Consider the following 14,616-nt stretch of genomic DNA (forward strand, 5'->3'; position numbering starts at 1 on the left):
CTTTTCAGTACAGCACTTTGCCCACAGAAAGCCCAGTTCAGAACTAAAAGAATTGGATACACAATACACCACCATCCAGCACACATAATTTACAGTATAGCTGCCATTCTAAATCTTAGTTTCTCAGAATAAAAAACCCTTCTAACACAGATTCAGATTATTAAGGACATTGTTTTAAGCCACTCTTCTGTAAAATGCATCCAAATATCTCTTTCTAAATGTAAATGATTTTATAAATTTGTTTTTCTATTAATATTAATAATTCATTTCTATTTTTTCAGAGGAAAACGAGTGTTTTAAATACCGCGGCATCTGTGGAAATGGAACATGTATCAACACGGATAAAAGTTTTTTCTGTAAATGTCCGCCCAACTATGCCTTTGATAATGCAGGCCGCATGTGTAAACCAGTGGACTTGTGCGCTAATCACCGATGTGGAGATGGAGAATGCGTAGTAACGAATGGCGTTGCTACGTGTCAGTGTCAAGAAGGCTACAGGCATAGCAGTGTACTGGGCTCTTGTCAAGGTATATCTAGTTTGCTGCTGTGGTTTTCTAGTTAAGACACCCTGTGTTTTAGACAGAATTTATCAAGAAAAACAATTCACAAAGAAACTTATTACTATTATTTGCATGTAATGTATATTACTTACTAACTTTACGATTGAATGGTGTAAGGTTTTAAGTCGAAAATTAATTACAGATAGAAACAGAATAACGTACAACGTGTGCGCAGTGTGTTGGACGTTTGATTACTGATCATGAGATCGAAGTTTGAATCCAACTCTCGCTGCATTGCTTGTATCCTTTGGCAAGATACTTTACTTACATTTGCCTCTCTCCACCCAGGTGTATAAATAGGTACCCAATTAGATCAAGACACAACTTTGCGCTGATTACTAGCTGCATGGGCATATGTTTCCGTAGGTGTTTGCCCCCAAAAAATGACTGGAGTAATAATGCGCTTAGAGGTTTCACAACAATAGGCGCTATATAAATCCAGGATATTATTATTATTAAACAAGTACCATCCTCATTACCATGCATGGTATATTCTATCAACAATTACAAATGATCTTTTGTGTTTGTAGATATTAATGAATGTAATGAACAAGCAGACATTTGTGGTAATGGTACATGTGTCAACAGACTGGGTGAATACAAGTGCTACTGTCCCAAATTCTATGAATTTAATGAACAACTTAGGGCTTGCAAAGGTATGTATGTATGTAAAGCATTGCAATTATTGCCTTAGTTTAATAGTAAACAGAAAATATTAATATTATAATTGCTCAATTTTGAGATATGTGATTCAATATTCAAGAAATGTTATTGCTGTTTTGTTTATTTGTTTTATTATATTATACTAATACATACTAATTATATTATACCTGTGTTTAATTATAGTATATCTGCAGCAATAGAAATCGCACAGATACCCAATTTTGTGGACAAAACAAGAAAAAAAAACAAATATTTATTATTGATTTTTAGTTTATTTGTTTAATTATATTTAACATGTGTGTATATATTTTATATCTGTGTTTAATTATATTATATCTGCAGCTACTGATTTCTGTAAAATAAACAGAGAAGTGTGTGGATCAGCAACGTGTCAGAATTACCAAGAAGGCCCAGGATATGTATGCTTGTGTCCTACAAACTATTTCTTCAATGCAACAACACGTTCTTGTCAGAGTAAGTTAGCCAATAACTAAACACTAAACTGCACTGCAGAATCTTTAATCTTAAACCTTGTCTACAATATCAAACTTTATGTGACAAAAAAATGTTATGTGCCCATATATGGACATGATGATTTCATATCACTACCATATTTTGGCATACTTCTACAGGTACCATATTTGGGCACATCACATTTTTTTTGTCAAACTAGTTTGATAGTGTAGACAGAGCTTTACCGAGAAAGCGTATAAATATGTTCTTTTATTTTTTAATTATGTTCAACATTCCCTGTTTTTATTAGGTAATGATGTTTGTGTTCGTTTCGGTGTTGATTGCGGCAACGGTACTTGTGTTACGTCATACGGTAGACCTGTTTGCCGTTGTGCAGAAGGATATAAATTTGAACATACTCGCAAGACATGTGAAGGTTCGTTCAATCACACAATATTTGTAGATTATCAAATGAATCAAATCAGATAAGAAAAACTTCTTACATCTTTAGTTGTATTTAGTTTATTGATAAGATAAAATATGTAGAACCTGTGATAGCTACTGTATCACACCAAAAACCAGGTCCATTTTGGATTATTACAAAAGGAGGTTCCTTTTTTCCACCGAAATGGAACTTGCGCTTGCTGGCTAGGATTGTCAAAAAAATATGAGTTAGTTTTAGTTATTAGCCTAATTGACCATCATTTATGCTTCTGGTCTCAAATCAAACCTACATTATTTCTATAGTGTCCTACTGCAGTTGAACATAATTAATATTTATGATATTTAATTTCTATGATATTTAATTTCTATCCATAACGCTTTACTTTACTTGCAAAACAACTTTAAAAGCAAAACAAGAAAACTTACCCCAAAAAAATACAATCCAGATCCTCCACAGACAGACGTTACCAGGCTATTCAGGAAATTAAACTCGGAGATGTAATTTTGAGTTGATTGTTGATTGGATAGATATTAGTTGGTAGGTCATTCCCGAGTTGTCCATATTTTTAGAAGTATTTATCACCAGAGTGGGTAGTGACACGTAGAACATAGGGCCTGGTAACATCAGTGGAGGACCTAGGACCACTTCTACCTGGTACCACTTCTACCTGGTACCACTTCTACCTGGTACCACTTCTACCTGGTACCACTTCTACCTGGTACCACTTCTACCTGGTACCACTTCTACCTGGTACCACTTCTACCTGGTACCACTTCTACCTGGTTCATACCTAATGAGAAAATATTTGATAGAGTTGCAATAATAATGATAATCTTGATACATTACTTTCTTGAATGTTTTATGTATTTCAGTTGCTGTTATTTGTACAGCATTCCCTGATATGTGTGGTAATGGAACATGTGTATTGTTAAGATCAGGACATCGATGTGTATGTCCATCTGGATTTGAGTTTGAATCTCTTTCTAAAAACTGCTTACGTAAGTTTGAAAGAATTTACCTCAAACCTACGAAGTTTCTCGATAACCGTTGTAGTATCTATGGCAGAAATACCACCCTCTATGTTCGGGTGATTTTTGCAAAAATAGCACCCTCTATGGGTTGGCCACACTAAAGTTACTCGATTTTTTTTTTTTCATAATTCAGTTGTTTTTTTTAAAACTTCTTTTACACTGTTTATTTCTGTAGGTATTGACCAGTGTCGAAAGTTAGAGGGAGTCTGTGGAAACGCAACCTGCACAGATTTACAAGGAATTATCGATTGCACATGCCCAGAAGGTTATGAATTTGACGCTCAATTAAAATCATGTCTCGGTGAGTTGTTTCCGTCTTGCTTTGTTTCTTTTCCATCACAGCATTAAAAACTTCTTGCCCCTTTTTCACAGCTAAAATTTTGAAATACTATTATTAAATAGCGTTTTCCTTTTTAGATTTTTTTTTACTAACTTTATGCTAAAAAAATAAATAAAAAAAATTATTATACTAAAACATTTATTGCATCATTCATCAGAGTTGGGTAGTAGCCGAGAGGACAGACCCGGGTTCAACTTGGCTGAAAATGAGCATGTGGTTGAAAATACTAGAGAGGATAAGTCGAAAAGGAACTGGCCATTCTACCACGTAATGTCGAGGCTTAGTAAAATGAGCTCCTAACAGCTCATTACCCTATCTTCAAAAATTAATATGAGACTACCTTTATTCATTGCAACAGTGTTATTTGGTTCCTGATAACCGATTTCTTTATATTTCAGTCTCTAACGAGTGCCAAGTTTTCCCTGGAATTTGTGGTAATGGAACTTGTCAAGATACTCCAACACATTACGAGTGTTCGTGCCCGGCACAGCATCAGTTTGACGAGACGCTACCAGGATGTATACGTAAGTTTAATAGTTACTAAACAATTTTAATTCATTTATATATCTTAAAAATGCATGACTTTGTGTGTGTGTGTTTTTCAAACTAATACCCCTTTCATATCGCCTAAAAAATTCCTGAGTTTAAAGCTCTGTCTACACTATCTAACTTTATTTGACAAGAAAATGTTTTGTGCCATATATATACATGATGATGTCATATCACTACCATATTTGGGAATATCGCTAGCATATTTGGGAACATTACACTTTGTTGTCAAATTAGTTTAATAGTGTAAGCAGAGCTTAACACATCCCTTCACTTTGTTACTACCGGGTATAAACAGACGTCGTTGAAATACGTATACACGGTAATACCGGGTATGAGCAAAACAATGATTTGATGGTATCTGCACAGAGGTGGGAATAATGCTCCGCAGTGAAAGGGTTAACATCAACACCTGCATTTGATATTGGATGTAAACTTTAGTGTTTTACTAGGCAATGTGAAAGGGCTTTAAGATGCATGAAGGATTGTGTTTTACTTACTTTATTTATTGTTCAGGTATTGGTATGTGTAAACTGTACCCATACACATGTGGAAATGCTACTTGTCTGGATGACAATGGCAAAATAGTGTGCGTCTGTCCTGCACATTATGAATTTGATACTGTCACCAATGTATGTCTAGGTATGTAGTATATTATTGTAAACATAATACACACCCTTAAAGTAAAATGGAATAATCCATGAAAATACTATAATGAGCTTTATCTACACTCTCAAACTTTATGTGACAAAAAATGTTTTTTTGTTACATAAAGTTTGATATAGTGTTACGTGTTGTTATGCATGTTTTGATGTAATTATCTGTAGGAGAAATAATAATATCTTTTTCTTTTGAAAAAGATATTTTATTCATTGCTAACTTTAGTTTTCGTGTCGGTCTTAGCTACAATTTAAAGAAAAAAATATTAAATTGAATTATAAATACAAATGCCATGGTATAGCAGCTTAGAATAAATGTACAGTAGGAGTTTATAATTTAAAATTATGCGTTACTATACTTGGTTTCTTTCAGCTTCCAATGAATGTTATTTGTATCCAGACGTTTGTGGGAATGGAACGTGTGTTGACCTTGTAGACGGATATCAATGTCGCTGTAACATTGGATATGATTTTGATTATGACACAAAATCATGCATAAGTAAATATAGTTGTTTTAATTTTAACGACTTTTTATCACATTTTAAAAATTGATTGGTTAGAAATAAAAATTATTAAAGAGTAGCAGCAAGTACATCATATGTACATTTTAACAATGTTTCCTCAATGTTTTTAATATTTGCGATTTTATTTTTGCTTAGGCCTACACAGTTTTTGTTAATAAGTACTTATCTCAGTGATAGTGTAAGTTCAAATAATACTCGGTGCTTTGTTTTTAGGATCCAGTGTTTGTAATAAAATAGTTGGCCTATGTGGTGGTAATGCCACTTGTCAGGATACCATATTTGGTCATCGTTGTCTTTGTCCAGAATATTCCTTCTACGATCCTAACGATGAAGTCTGTAAAGGTAAGTCTATGATTAATTTCAGGAAAGTAACATCTCTGATTTATGAACTTCTCAAGTACAAATTCTCTGTTACATAATTTCAATTCAATCTTGCTTTTTTTTTTATTTATGTTCATAGTTACAAAATCTGTTGCAGCATATAAGAAAAAACAACTATAAAGACATAAAGACATTTTAGGCTGTGTTCGGACGTAAAATCAGTTACATGTGTAACTTTACATGTGTAATCAGTGATCGTTTGGACGATGAACAATTTAAACTCGTAAACTAACAAAAATTACCCAGCAGAGTAATATTTCATGCATCTCTTTACACTATTAAGGTCAAATTGCTTCTTATCTTGTGGTCAGCTTGTGGTTTAAGGTGTAATTGAATCTCATGAGATGGATTTTTGAAACAGCAAGTTTAGCTCAAAATTTACACCACACGCGATCATTACATGTGTAAATTTGTTCCGTCCCAACGGGCTCGTGGAGACACTGGTATCAGACCATCTCATTTTGTAATAAAGCCTGGATAATTCAAATGATGATACTGTACCATAATACATTATAGAATAATACATTATAGAATATATTCTATTGCATTTTTGCCAGCAGACATTCTCTGTAACAATGAAAAGACAGATTTTCATAGATACTCCCCAAAAGACGGGACACCATTATTAACAAACATGTCACCAGCACTGCAGTATCTAGGCAATCTTAGCAATAATATAATGCTCTGTCTACACTATCAAACTGTATGTGACTATGTGATGTGCCCATATATGGACATGATGATGTCATATCACTACCATATTTGTGTATACTGTATCACAAATTTGTTTGTCAAACTAGTTTGATAGTGTAGACAGAGAGTGTGGTTGTAGCTACATACCTGTAGTTTTTTTTTTGTTTTTTTTTCGTAATAAATGAGGGTGATCCATCCAGCAATTGTTGATCATTAGGGACCTTTAGAGGTTCACAAGAATGTACACAAGATGCTCCACATAAACAAAGTTTTATTACAAGTCTTTGGGAGTGCAGTTGTAATATTTTGTCCTTAGAAAAAATCCTGACATGTGACGAGACTTGAACCCAGGACCCTTGGAGTGGTAGCCAAGCATCATAACCACCAAGCCACAAACTCCACAAGTTCATTGTCTATATATTTTTCTTGACAGAGGAAACGCCATATGATCCTTGCACACAGATACCAGACGCATGTGGGGCTGGTGCTACATGCTCGGCTGCTGATGGCCTCATAACATGTACCTGTCCATTAGATCAGGAATATGATGTCACTTCAAGAACCTGTGTTAGTAAGTATAACCTGTAAAATTATTTATATACACATATGTTTGTGCTGCTGCCAGTTGTGTTTTTTACCACTGGATCAGGTGTATGGATTTTACCTCAAAATGTTGGTTCCTAATTAAGAATCATAACGTAATGATCTTTCACAACTGTTCCGCACATCAAATCGTTTTCATAATACCCCACATGGCTATGCGCTAATCGATATGCACGTTGCCGCGTGAAAACGAAGCATCGATTTGATTTGCCAGCGCCAGACCAGAACTGTACTGGTGTGAAAGACCCTTTAATCAAAACAAATTCAATTTCAACAAACATTTATTTCATCAAATGCCATACTAATAATACAGAGCATAAAAATGAGGACAAATCTAGCGGTAAACTTGTCTCAGTTGTTCTTGTGACGGTCCCTAATGATCAGCTTCGGCTGGATGGACCACTCTTATAAAATATTGTTGAAATAAAAATAAATAAAAAACGTTAGTATTCTGTAATTATCTATACAGTAAATATTTTTCTCTGTTACAGAAAACCTTGATTCGTGTATATTATTTCCTGAGATATGTGGTAACGGCACTTGTGTCAATCGTGGAGTTAGAGATTACATCTGTGAATGTCCTGCAGGATATTACTTCCAAAGTTCTGAAAATATTTGCAAATGTAAGTAACAAATTTTAAAATTTACTATAATTACTAGTAATGTTTATAATAAGTTAAGCTCTGTCTACAAACTTTATTTGACAAAAAAATGTGATAAGCCCATATATGGACACAATGATGTCATATCACTACCATATTTTGGCACATCACACACTACTGCAGTAGTTTTATAGTGTAGACAGAGATTTACTCTTATTTCCCATGGTTTTCTTGACAGCTTTATTCCTCATAGGCTGTGTGGATGAGGGCTATCCAGTCATTTGACAAAAAAAAGTTTTTTAAACTTGTGTTTTGTTAAAATTTATAAAAGTAGTCTGTATCTCCTAATATATTTCTTGCATCCTTAAAGGGTAATTTACACATACGGGCATTAATGATAATAAAAATATAGAATCTATGTTATTCCTTATGACCATTTACACACAACGCAGAGCGGACGGGTGTTTTCCGCTCAGGATAATAGATCTATTATATTAAATACAGATTTTGCGTGCGACAAGCTCTCGTCTGTGTAAATTGGCCTTAAGGCAAATATGGCAGTATTGCAACAGCCCAGACAAGTTTCTGAAATGTTACTCTCTCTTGATAATTTCTTACAGCTTCAACAGCAGCTCTTTCTGACAGTGTGAATGAGTGTCAAATCCAAGGTGTGTGTTTGAATGGTGTTTGTTTTGACTTGCCTGATGGTTACAGATGTGATTGCTGGGAAGGCTTTATAAAAGTCGGCGACGAATGCAAAGGTAAAACGTTCAATCAAATTAATCGGCCATCTAATCTGCGATTTTTTTCTCCAATCTGAGCCCATTTTTATAAGGCCTGAGAGACCATTTCAACATTATTTTACTACAGCAGTATTATTACATTTTGTCACTCTTTAACTTGTTTATGTAATTATTCAGCTTTTGCTATCCTGAGTACTATACACAATCAAAATGATATTTCCAGCATTGACAGTAAGCACATCTTCTAGGCCTATTGTATAATAATAATTTTACCCTACACAGTGAATGGACATTCTGTCCATGCATCTTCCCCTTAACGTCTGTCTAAATTCGCCTTAATATCATTTTTGTTTTTAACCTAACATAACGCAGCATATTTCAATTAAAGATCCTGGAGTGGTCTTTAATAGGAGGTATATATGTGTAGTTTTCAAATTTGTATCATTTTTCCGAAGCATTATCCATGTAACAAATTAAATGCCATTTGAAATGAAACCGAATGAAACATTAATATACTTTTTCATTTTTATCAATAAATAGTTTTCTTATTCATTATAATATAATTTTTCTTCAAATCTAAATGTATTGTCTATGAAATAACAGTGTTAATGATGAAAATACAGTGACATTCAACCTCTATTAAACGGACATATTTAGAACGTAACAAAGTGATCCCTAAATAGTGGTGACCCCTGTTAAAAGGTTGGCAGTAGTGTGAATATATAATATATTACCTCGTTCGTTTCATGTTCTCAAAATAGCCATTCAGGGTATGATCAAATGGAACACTTTTCTGTGAAACAAACAAAGAACAAAATATATTTTAAAACTACGGCCAACCCCGGTTCTGCTATGGTTACAAAATTGGAAGTAAAAATTTAAATCTTAAAGGAAAGGTTAAACAATATTTTTATTATAACTTGGTGATTATTTTAAAGACAATACATTTCTAAACCATGTATGTTCTATTTTAAATAATATAATATAACATTATGATATTTCATAAACTTAATAACCAGATGATTTGTTTAGATGTGGATGAGTGTGAGGACATAGACGTTTGCCAGTTTGGTACCTGTGTCAATGCTCCCGGTACCTTCTGGTGTGAGTGCGAACCCCCTCTACAATTGGATAGTACACAACGACGGTGCATAGGTGAGGTATTGAGTGTGAATATATATTAGAAATCCCTATGAAATTTGTGAATTGATTTGAAAGTACAATGCAATGAAAGAAATAATAAAGTAGTATTTTCACCATTTATAATATAACGTTTAGTTTTGAGGTATAAAGACAAAATTGACATCTGAATACAGTAATAACATTTTTTAGATTTTCACATTTACAAAAATGTTCATTACAAATTTAAATGGCTTAATTACATTATTTTGATAACATAACAATTCTTATCTTGATAATTTATCATATCATTCAAAATTAATTTGTTAACTAATATACTGTATATATTCAGATTGAAATAAATACAGAGTATGAATTCAAATTCTTCTTACATCAATTTTTTTTATCGAAAATTGCAAGCATTTCATCGAGAATTGCCAGCATTTCGTCAAGAATTGCAATCAATTCATCGAGAATTACAAGCATTTCATTGAGAATTGCAAGCATTTCATCGAGAATTGCAAGCAATTCATCGAGAATTGCAATCAATTTATCGAGAATTGCAATTGCATTTCATCAAGAATTGCAAGCATTTCATCGAGAATTGCACGCATTTCATCGAGAATTGCAAGCATTTCATCGAGAATTGCAATAAATTCATCGAGAATTGCAAGCATTTCATCAAGAATTGCAAGTATTTCATCAAGAATTGCGAGCATTTCATCAAGAATTGCAATCAATTCATCGAGAATGACAAGCATTTCTTGAGAATTGTAAACATTTCATCGAAAATTACAAACATTTCATAGAGAATTGCAAACATTCTCATACGCATCTGCATGATTATAATCCATTTTTTCTAAATGCTTTTAATTGTTCTAAATTAAAAACCTGTTCTGTAAATTTGTTATCGTTTATTTAATGCATTACATGTAGTTGGAGATGATGATTCAGGTAAGTGACTATTAAAAATAATTTCTGAAAACAAAAATTGATTCAAAATATATGAAAATTGGAAATACTGTATATACAAAATAGTATACACATTCATTTTGTTTCGTTTATGTATTCAACCAGCAAAAATAATATAACGTTAGGAAAAAAGAGAGGATACAAATAACATATAAAAATAGCCTGGCAGGGGTTAAACCATAGAGATTATAATATCTCTATGGTTAAACAAAGTACACTCAAATGGGTCAGGTATGTCTACTACCATAGAGATAATATCTCTATGCTACTACTAAAACTGGAAATACTCTATACAAAATAGTATACACATTCATTGTGTTTCGTTTATGCATTCAACCAGCAAAAATAATATAACGTTAAGAAAAAAGAAAGGATACAAATAACATATAAAAATAGCCTGGCAGGGGTTAAACAAAGTACACTCAAATGGGTCAGGTACATCTACTACTAAAACTGGAAATACTCTATACAAAATAGTATACATTCATTGTGTTTCGTTTATGCATTCAACCAGCAAAAAATAATATAATGTTAAAGATACAAGCAACATATAAAAATATAAAATGCCTGGCAGCCGTTAAGCAAATGGGTCAAGTACGTCTACTACTGAACAATGACAATCGTAATTAATTATTGTTAAGAGTCGAGCCTATTTACACAGAACCTTTCTTAAAATAACAACAAATTGAAGGCACATTGTCCCACTGAATTTTTGTTGAACATTTTTTTGTTGAATATGCCTTTTTAATGTCATAATAGTTATTTACTTCACAAAAATTGGATCAAAAAATAATTATTTACTTCAAAAAAACTGTAATTTAAAACCAAAAATAGTCCAAATGGCCGGCTGCCAGTCAATGGGTTTTTGATTGCATTTAACTATTTATTTTGTCATTTTATAGGTGAAAACATGTGTCTTTGTTTTCTACAGTAACATTGATTACAAAATGACCTATCTGAAGTTCTTAAATGTTATTAATCTTCGTGTTTAAGAATACTCTATTTTGTAACATTTCAGAATTTATCTGGCAGCCAGGTGGTCCCGGTATGAATGGCGCCACCCATGAGGAACGTAGAGCAACCTGTTGGTCTTCCAGCAATTGTAATGGTTTACAGGCTTCTTCACAGACCTACACAGAGTGCTGTTGCGGGTCTGGCATCAGTTGGGGTGTCACTTATTGTGATGTTTGCCCGAAAAAAGGTTCAAGTGAGTGTAAAGTTCAGTGACATTTGGCAAATGTCATCAACTTTAAAACTTCAACTTGCAACAATAAAAATAACATTTTCAGAAACAATTTCACAGCAAAATAACTATATACACAAAGCTAGCTCAAGAGCTGTACCTGCATATCACCTATGTTTTGATTTCTTTTTTTCTGTTGAGGGGATAGTTTAATTATTATTCACTTTTTCCTTTTATGCAGTAAATTATAATATTATATGTGGATTACCGAGTGGAATCGACGAGATTGCAGAATTTTATGGTCAAACCGGTTTAGTTGGGAAAGATTCTGCACCTGAATTGTTATATACAAGTATGTAGTTCAAAGTTCATAGTTATTTAACAGTGATTTAACTTTCAATGAACAGAAACTGGTGAACTGACACTGAGGTCAAATCTGGACTCTGCCATAATACCTTAATACAAAAATGTTGTGTTTAATCTACCTTTAAAATTTGCATGAAAAGTATTACAAGCCAACTATTCTGTTGGTTAGATTGTTGTAAATGACATTCCTGTATTTTACTTCGTCTTACTGGAGTGAAACTTATAAAAGCCTATGCTGTAGTCGTAGTTTTCCCATTGTTGACGACATAGAGTTTAAATTTAATTTTTTACATACAAATGGGGGATATAATTGTAAATTATTATAAATATATTCAATCAATTTTTTTCTTTCTTATCACAGCTGAAAATCCATCCAGTATTATTGTATCAACATATCCACCAGTTACTGAGGCTGCAGCGCCATTGACATTCTGTGAGCGCCATCCTAGTATCTGCCCTAATGGTACATGTATCAACCAAGATAACTCTTACACTTGCCTTTGTAACTCAGGCTTTAAATTAAATAAAAAGAAACGATGCAGACCCCGGAAGCAGTGAAGTGTAAAATAAGTACTGGCTTATTATGACCCTAGCTAAGCAATCCAACCAACATTATTATCGTTGTGATGGGTAACATTAAATTAAAACTAAAAGATAATTGTGGGGCAGATTGCAATAAGGGCTGAAAACTAGAAGTTAGACCACTGCAATGGAAAGTCCAAGCCTACAGCTAGTAGATTCTAACCTTCTCAGCTGGCTTAGATATTTAAACTTCAGTCTAGCTCCATTGTAATCTGCAGTTTTTTATGACCTTGAAATCAAAGTGTATAATATTTATTTATAGGTCCCCATTCTGCATCGATAAACATGAAACTGCATTGACATACTTTTTTTTAAATGGGGTTGTCCGAGAACTACAGCATGAAGATAAAAAAGAACTCGGACAAGGCTAGGTTTCAGTTTATGCTTGCCGAATAGGGATCTAGTTCCATAACAATTCAAAAACAGGATGAGGAGAGTTTAGTCTTTAATAAGTCCCCCCCCCCCCCCATAGCAAAAATGAAATAATTTTTTTTGCCTGAAATTATTACCACTGTTAAATGGCATTTTATGAAAAACAGAAGAGTATAAATTAATTAAAATAAATTTTTATAGATTTTATATTATAAGAACAAAATATTATATTAGTTTACTATATGCAAAGTTTTAAATTAATTTATTTTAAATATTAAGGATTTGTTTTTGCTGTGTCCCAGACCTTGGGTATATACACTGTAACACACTTACTGCCATACTATCTCAGATAAGCCCACCCTCCTTAATTATTGGGGTGGGCTTACGCCTGAGAACCAAATATTTTGTGTTTACCTATAATCTTATAATACATTACACCAATTTCAACACTATTCCAGTTGGCGTTTTCGATTTTTGTCTAAATACGAGCTCATGTATTATACGTATGAAAATTTAGATCTATAACCTAGACTACATATACTACTTCACATCTCAACCGATCAACATTTTGACTTTTGTGTCGGTGTACTTCTATGAATGGATGTTTTATTGGAGCAGCCCCATCTAATGCATAATACACTTCCTTATTAAATCACCCAAAAGATGATATTCATTAGTTTTATGTTTTGTTATGAAATTATCTATTAACAAAAACTAAAAGTATTAGTTACTGTTTTTCTGAAGAATTCATCTTATAAAGTCAATGTAAATATGTGTCAATAAATGTGTCAAATTTTATCTTTAAAAAGTTGTGTAAAATGTTTGTTGTTGTGTGATGTTTATTGTAGTAATTTGTTTCACCAGATTATCTGTACTGTATCCGGTCCACATACAGTATAGTATTATTTGTGTAGTACCACAGGCAAATTCTATAATACAGTGTCACAGTGTTTACACATGTGATGCCTGTATCATGTTATGGTTATGTAGGCTTAAAGCCTATGGTACATGTGTGACACAAAGTTTACCTATAATACTGCTTGTCTTTAAATTGTATTCAGCTGTGCCTATGTGTAAGAGATAATTACAGTGACCGCTTGATAAACATACGTTGGAACTAACTGAAATCATAAATTCAATTCATCTTTTATTGGTCTAACTTCAGAAAAAAATTTTGTCTACACTATCAAAGTGTATGTGACAAAAATAAGATGTCATATCACTACTATATTTGGGCATATCATTACCATATCCAGGCAGAATTTTAGTTTAGAAAAATGTATAGTAACTGCACTGCAGTAGAATAGTGTTTTTCATTTTAAATTTCTATTCTTTGCCTTTTTATTTGTAATTTTTGTTTTATTTTTTGCCTTTAGTAAAATAAAAAGTCTATATAATTATGGTTTTCGTTATTCAGGTTTGCATGTGGTTGACTTTTTCAAACATATTGTAAGCTGTTGCATGCAATATATACTGTATGTTGGAATGTTGTGATATGTGGATCTACACAGATGTTTAATTATTGAGCGGTGTTACCACAATGGACAGTTCTAAAATGTAGGTATGCATATGTTATCACAAGAGAATACTGGACAGCTCAACATTGTTGAAGGTAGTACCTGAGGGCCTGTTTCTGCTGCATAAAAATAACCGGTTAAAAATGGTGTGAATAAATTGACTTCATTTTCTTGGGAGCAAAAACAGGAAAATTTTGTGGTAACCGGTTAAAAGGCAGCGCAAAATAACCGGTTAAAAACACCCATTCAATTCGGTTTG

General features: G+C 33.0%; 1 protein-coding gene across 5 annotated transcripts in view; it reads left to right on the forward strand.

The window, feature by feature from the left end:
• Nucleotides 1–13,984, forward strand: part of LOC140060207 (uncharacterized) — a 54,995-nt gene extending 41,011 nt beyond the window's left edge. For 3 of the 5 annotated variants that reach the window (XM_072106320.1, XM_072106322.1, XM_072106325.1), the window contains 18 exons: nucleotides 282–527; nucleotides 1,091–1,216; nucleotides 1,566–1,697; nucleotides 1,987–2,112; nucleotides 2,994–3,119; nucleotides 3,328–3,453; nucleotides 3,891–4,016; nucleotides 4,558–4,683; nucleotides 5,074–5,199; nucleotides 5,438–5,566; nucleotides 6,732–6,869; nucleotides 7,393–7,524; nucleotides 8,124–8,264; nucleotides 9,279–9,401; nucleotides 10,302–10,319; nucleotides 11,356–11,544; nucleotides 11,762–11,872; nucleotides 12,248–13,984. In XM_072106320.1, coding sequence (XP_071962421.1) covers nucleotides 282–527; nucleotides 1,091–1,216; nucleotides 1,566–1,697; nucleotides 1,987–2,112; nucleotides 2,994–3,119; nucleotides 3,328–3,453; nucleotides 3,891–4,016; nucleotides 4,558–4,683; nucleotides 5,074–5,199; nucleotides 5,438–5,566; nucleotides 6,732–6,869; nucleotides 7,393–7,524; nucleotides 8,124–8,264; nucleotides 9,279–9,401; nucleotides 10,302–10,319; nucleotides 11,356–11,544; nucleotides 11,762–11,872; nucleotides 12,248–12,444 — 2,438 coding nt within the window. In that variant the 3' untranslated portion in view covers nucleotides 12,445–13,984. The remainder of the gene's footprint in view (nucleotides 1–281; nucleotides 528–1,090; nucleotides 1,217–1,565; nucleotides 1,698–1,986; nucleotides 2,113–2,993; nucleotides 3,120–3,327; nucleotides 3,454–3,890; nucleotides 4,017–4,557; nucleotides 4,684–5,073; nucleotides 5,200–5,437; nucleotides 5,567–6,731; nucleotides 6,870–7,392; nucleotides 7,525–8,123; nucleotides 8,265–9,278; nucleotides 9,402–10,301; nucleotides 10,320–11,355; nucleotides 11,545–11,761; nucleotides 11,873–12,247) is intronic. The other 2 variants (XM_072106321.1, XM_072106323.1) reach the window with 2 other exon arrangements.
• Nucleotides 13,985–14,616: the final 632 nt, after the last annotated feature.

This window comes from Antedon mediterranea, chromosome 10 (assembly GCF_964355755.1).
Source record: "Antedon mediterranea chromosome 10, ecAntMedi1.1, whole genome shotgun sequence".
Classification (NCBI taxonomy): Eukaryota; Metazoa; Echinodermata; class Crinoidea; order Comatulida; family Antedonidae; genus Antedon; species Antedon mediterranea.